This window comes from Cornus florida, unplaced genomic scaffold (genome assembly GCF_030987335.1).
Source record: "Cornus florida cultivar Cherokee Brave unplaced genomic scaffold, ASM3098733v1 CherokeeBrave_3.0.0_Hap2_Chr09, whole genome shotgun sequence".
Classification (NCBI taxonomy): Eukaryota; Viridiplantae; Streptophyta; class Magnoliopsida; order Cornales; family Cornaceae; genus Cornus; species Cornus florida.
Genome location: NW_026775579.1, coordinates 49,078,576 through 49,085,141, shown reverse-complemented (window position 1 = coordinate 49,085,141; position 6,566 = coordinate 49,078,576). Strand labels below are relative to the sequence as shown.

The following is a 6,566-nucleotide window of genomic DNA, read 5'->3' as shown; positions in this document are numbered from 1 at the left end:
ATATATATATATATTCAGAAATTAGAGCAAATTGTATATATAATGTAAATATTTACACTTGGGTCTGTACAACAGAAGGCCCAAGCCCAAACAGGCGAACAAAACAGGAAAAACACAAGTCAAAAAAAAAAAAAAAAAATGGAGTACCACAAGAAATGAAATCAATCCGCTGAGACAAGAGAATTCCGGTGAGCATTCGGTGCTTTTTTTCCCCTAAACTTGAATCTTTTTTTCCAATTCAATTATTTTTGGAACCGAGACTTAAAACAACCGTTAAAAAAAAAAAAAAAAAAAAAAAAAAAGAATTTAAAACACAACTATAAAAAGATTTTACGGAGAAAGTTAAATCCATTTAAAACTATCCAATAGGAAGTGCAACTATGGAACAGCGGAAGTGCGACTGTGTTTAGCAGTCCTTTAACTGTATTAAATAACTGTTCCAACACATGCAGATTTAGTTTTAACTTTGAATTAGCAACACAAATGTTTAACGTTGGTATGTTTAATTGATTCAGTTATTTTATTTTTTTTGGAGAACTAAAAATCAAAATTTGGTTGACAGTTTTTCGATAGTTTTTTCTTTCTTCGCATATATCTATTTTACCATGACATTCATCATTCGTCGGTAAAGCTTAGAATATCTTGTCAATACAATAACTTACCCAAAAATTTTATATAACTTATGTAACAACTACAACTACCTTACATCGCTTAAGTAACAACTTTACATTATTGATTCGTAACTGATACATATATATTGTTTGTGTAACCAATGTATTGTTTTATGTAAGCATAAGATATCAACATAATAGGTGATCCTGATTCATTTTTATAGAATTATCTTTTATAAATCTCTCAAAACTGATTTCCATTTTTTGAGTTCTTAAATTTTATTTATTTAAGTACAACACAATTAAGCCTAGTCCTTTAGTGCATCATCAACTTTTGGGCCTTACACTGTCCTGATATATATTAAATACCAACACAATTAAATCTATTTTTATTTTTTATTTTTTTTAAGAACAATTTCAAGGCCAAAATGATAATTAGTAATAAATTTGGCAGTTAGTTGGTAGAAAGTTGGACAGGATACGTTATTATGAGCAGCTCAAGTTACATAATATATATAGTAACTGCAATATAGATATATATATAAATATACACACACACATATACAAAATTGAGTTTTCAAGTCTATTTAATGGATTTTAATTTGGGGTCAGACAGTGACATAGCCATTAGATGGTGGATCACAATCCTTCCTCGGGCAACCTGATGAATCATATGAGCCAACATAATCTAGAGTTTATAAAGCTTGAATTAATTGGTAACCCCCTTGTTTTTTTGATCCCATGATAGGCAAAGATGGTCGAAAATAATGTTGCATTTTGAAGCACAAATTCCGTACTTTGTAATTGAAATTAAAGAAAATTTAATTCAAATTTTGAATAAAATTCCTCAAATTTCAATTTCGAAACGCTTAACAATTATTAGTGCTCCCTAGTCCCTAACATAGCTTAATCAAATCTTTTACCCTAATGTGCCACAGCTGGAGTCATCTTGGACAATCTTGATATACATTTCATCATTTTGGGTCAATTCATCTTGATGGACGCGAAATACTTATGGAATATTTCTTTATGGACAATCTTGTCTATTTTTTTTTTTTTTGGTAGATAATACTTATCTATTCATCCGCATTTTGACCGCTGATATTTTTTGAAAGAGTATTGAATCAGTACAAAGGGAGTAAGTTGTTGGCGATGCAATTGTTTTTTTTAGGTTAGATGCTCATTTGCAAGATGGTGGGAGTGAGTTTGAGGTCTCGTGGTTGTGTTTGAGTTTGCTTCAATCTAGTAGACTGTTTTAATATGGATTATTAATTTTGTGGTTTTTTCTCATTGAGATTTCTTACATAAAAATCTAGTATGTTTTCGAGCAATGCTAAACGTCTCGAAAATTCGAGGTATGTATCTCGAATATGAAAGACAGATATGTCCTTAATTTTTTTTTGAAGTATTACACTTTTTCTTTCTTCTTGTTGAAAAATTAACGTTTTTAAGTTATACTTAAATTAAGGAAGCGGATAAGTTCAAAGATGAATAATGATTCTGATCACACACACATATATGTATGTACACATTCGTATGAATTATTTGTTGAAGGAGAATTAAGAATGAACATTAAGTTAGGTTTCTCTCTTTAACTTTCTTTTCTCTACTTTTATCTCTCTCACACACACATATACATTCTTATGCACCCTCGACTTTATAATTGTAAAGTCATAATAAACATTAAGTTGATTATCGATCAATTTATCAAATTATTCATACATGTAGATCGTTGAAGAAATTAGGATTCTTATTCAAGAGAAAGATGACTCAAAATATAGTTTTAAAATTTTTTAAGTGGATTATGTATTTATTTAATTACTCACACATAAAAATTGGTTGAGAAATTTAGGTTTTTATTGAAGAAAAATAGCTAACTCCTAAAACGTTTATCAAAGTGTTATGTTAGGGTTCAAATTTTACCATAAATAATTTTTTCCTATTTTTTTTTGTCTCAAATCAACCATGTATTCGTTTGGCAAAATCGCTTTTAAAATACAAAAAATTACCTTGTCATATCATCCGTCACAAAGTTACCATATCACTAATCATGTAATTCAAAATTATTTTCGTTATACAATAATTTGTGATATTTAGCTATTTTTCCTCTCAATCTTATTATGTATTCTTTAGACAAAATCACTTTTAAAATACACAAAATTGAGTTGCCATATCATGGGTTACAAACCTGTCATATCACTAGTTATGTATTTCAAGTTATTTTTGTGATACGATAATTTGTGATGTGTAATATTTTCTTTTACTCGTTTTACTCGAAAAGTTGATTATCTAAGAAAAAAGATATACGGGATTTGCTTTTCACCTCCACACCCACCCATTATGATTATTTATTATTTATTTTTCATTTAAAGGCTTTCAGAAGTTCATAAGATGCGGGTTTAAGTGGGGTGTGGAGGGACTTTTTGGAAAACAAATTACTACTGACCTATGCGCGTGGTACCCATCAAATGTACGGATGGTATCATTTAATACATAGTCATGAAATCTCTTAATTTGTCTTGATACATAAAAAACGATACTTAAAAAAAAAAAAGTTCGGCCGTGCATTGAACGGAAATTCCATGTGTAAAATACCTGTAAATATTTTATACTTTTTCCTTGCCAAGATCTTGATTTCGGTAGTGTTTTGATGAGTTTTTTTGAACTTGGAGTTGAAACAAATTACGGATCACATGGGACAACTTCTTGCAAAGGCAATTGAGGACACCAAAATGACGCGGGCTTGGTATGATCCGTATTGCAAAGGACTGGTCGGGTATGGATAGGCAGGATGGAGCAAGTTTACACTGGATGGACTCAGATCCATAAAGTTATTGCAGAAGCCCATATTAAAATGAGAGAAGTTGAGTCCAGACAAAAAGGAGCAAATAAGGCCCAGGCCAGAGGAGGTTGTAACCGTCTATAAATAAGGGAAATCGAGAGGGAAAAGGGGTTAGAAAGATTGGGAGTGAAAAATTTCTCTCTCTGTAATTGGGGAAATTCTTTGTACTTTCAATTGGCGCCGTCTGTGGGAAGAACATGAAGGATTCATTGATGTTGTTCCAGATCGATTCGATTCAAAGCACTCTGCGAGGAAGACGATTAATCTGCGAAAGCTAAATCAACATTGGCAATAATACGATTTGTCTCGATGAGTCTAGGCTCCGGTTGATTTCGCGAAGTTGGCGTCCGATCCAAGCAGATCAGATCTGTACTTGATCCGGCGAACTGCACAATTGCGATCTATTGTGATTATTGAATCCGGCCAGTAGCGAACTGAATTCAGCAAGTGTGAGTTCAGATCTGGTGTATGCGCGTTAGCGGAACTCCGATCTGGTCAAGAAATTTGCAGTTGATGACTTTGCTCCGATCTGGAATGATGATCGGAGAGGCGAACTCAAATCCTTTGGAGAACGGCCAGCAGACGAAGCTCGATGAGCTGATGAACATGATCAACGCTTTGAGGAAAGAAAATGCAGAGCTACGAGCTGGAATGGAGCGTCGTGTGGCTCCTGCAATTCCGAGGCCATCTCCTGAGGGAGAGGGAGCTTTACCGTCCCAAGCTGATCGTCAAGGAGATCCAGAAGGTGTTAATCGTGTTGATCCACGTCGTAATGAAGTTATAATCGGTGATCTACCTCCGAATGTTCGTCGAGTAGAGGATCGAGAAGGATTTATTCATCTGGAACCACATCGCGAACGGATTATGATGGAGGAAACACCGGTATATGAACATAGGGTTGCGTCACCATGGCAAAGTGAGTTTGCGGAGGAAAAGTCGTTCGATCCACCTTACCAACCTTCATTAGCAACATTTGATTACCACAGTTCAGAAAGGAGATCTGCTGATCAGGGGTTTCCGTCACGGTTTTCAAGGGAAAACGAAGCGTTGCGCTCATCAGCAAGAACGGTTGCATCTCCGTTCACTGATGAAATTCTGAACGCGCCGAATCCGAAAAAGTTCTCCATGCCAGTTTTTATTCTGTTTGACGGAACAACCGATCCGGTCAATCACATCTACCATATTCAGCTGAAAATGGCTCTGAATACTAACAATGATCCTTTGATATGCAAATGCTTCCCTCCGAGCTTGGCTGGACCAGCTCTCAATTGGTTCAAGAATCTGGCTCAGGGCTCAATCGCCAGTTTCCAGGACTTATGCGATAAGTTCATAAGCCAGTACTACGGGAATAAACGTCCGGCTAAGGATGTATCAAGCCTTTTCACAATGAAGCAGCATGAGGATGAACGGCTCCAGGCTTTTCTCACCTGGTTCAACCTCCTTAAAAGTATGGTAATGGAGTGTCATCCGTCCACAGCAGTCCAAGCATTTAAACTCGCAATGAATCGAGGGACGCCGTTCCACACCAGCTTGGTGGTTAATACGCCAAAGACCATGGACGAGCTGAACGAGAGAGCTGACGGTTTTGTTCGTCTTGAGGAAGAAGAGGCAGCTAATTCGAGGAAGACGTTAATTATTTCGACAGAAGAGAAGTCCAAAGCCAAGATCCGGCAAAAACAAGCTCAGCCGCAACATCACACCTCATGAAAGGCGGAGAAAAGGCCCAGGGAGGAGGAATCAGTAACTCCACTCAGAGTCACTTTAGCAAGGCTATACCAAGAGAACAAAGATAAGTTTCGTCCTCCTTTACCAATCAGGCAACCTCTTGAACAGAGGGATCAAACTAAACATTGTGCTTTCCATAGTGATTTTGGACATCAGACTAACGAATGCAGGAGCCTAAGGAGGTAGGTAGAGATGCTAATCGCAAAGGGGGAATTTGCAAGCTATGTTCAAGGTCCGGCGCAAGAGCAGAACCGCCCGACTGAGCAGATCAAGCGGAGCCAGAGGCCAAACCCACATAACTCCCAGCCTGTTCGGATTATAAATGCAATTCATGGCCGGCCTGAACAAATGACGAAGTCAGAAGAATTGTTCAGAATACAGTTACGCCAGGCCCAGTTAAAAAGGAGGATTGGCAGTGTACATGCTTTGCACCAGCAGAACGCGTCCACACCGATAAAGTTTGATAGAACGGACCTGTTACGTGTTCAGATTCCTCATGAAGATCCATTAGTAGTCAGTCTGACAGTTGTAAAATGCCTTGTGCGAAGAGTTCTGATTGATCCTGGCAGTAGTGCGAATGTCATGCCCAGGGTGACGTTCGACCGACTTGAGATTGGTCCCGAAAAACTCAAACCCACAGGAAATCCGTTGCTCGGATTTGATGGGAAGCGAGTGGAACCCATTGGAATGGTGGAATTGACAGTACAAGCTGCTAAACGAGTTTTGACTGAAAGTTTTGTGGTCGTGGAAATTCATCCATCCTACAACTTCTTGATGGGCAGAGGATGGATTCACCGGGTTCAGGGCATTCCATTAACCTTGCATCAAGTGATGTGATGCTTGGGTCCGGATGGGACCAAGGTGATAGACATACATGGGGACCAGGTTACAGCTAAAGAATGTTATTCAGTGACTTTGAAATCTGCTGGAAAAGGGAAAAATCCCATCCGTTCTGCCAGTCCAAAATAGCAATTACAGAAACCTCCTCCCAGCAAAGAGGGGGAGGAGGAGCCACCAGTACTGACCACAGAACCCTTTCATGAAGTAAAGATTGACCATGAGAAGCCGGACCGAACAACAAGAGTGGGAACCAGACTTACTGAAGAGGAAAAACTAGAGTTGACGGATTTCTTGACTCGGAATGCAGATGTATTCGCATAGAGCCATTCAGATATGCCAAGGATAAATCCTTCTATATCCTGCCATTCCCTCAATGTAGACCCGAATGCAAAGCCAGTAAAGCAGAAGCAGAGAAGATTTGCTCCAGAACGAAATCAGATTATAGCTGAGGAGATTGATCGGCTGCTTGAAGCCGGATTCATCCGAGAAGTTCAGTACCCGGCCTGGCTCTCCAATGTTGTTGTAATGCAGAAAAAGAATGGGAAATG

The 6,566-nt window shown here is 37.8% G+C and overlaps 1 protein-coding gene across 1 annotated transcript; it reads left to right on the top strand.

Annotated features, from left to right (window-relative positions):
• The first annotated feature begins 5,370 nt into the window (after nucleotides 1-5,370).
• LOC132272585 (uncharacterized) lies at nucleotides 5,371-6,015 on the top strand. The gene has a single exon (XM_059773705.1). It carries the CDS (start codon nucleotides 5,371-5,373, stop codon nucleotides 6,013-6,015), a length of 645 nt encoding a protein of 214 aa, XP_059629688.1.
• The last annotated feature ends 551 nt before the right edge of the window (nucleotides 6,016-6,566 follow it).

Coding starts and splice junctions, on each gene's coding strand:
- LOC132272585 (XM_059773705.1), top strand. CDS start 5,371: ATGCTAATCGCAAAGGGGGAATTTGCAAGCTATGTTCAAGGTCCGGCG.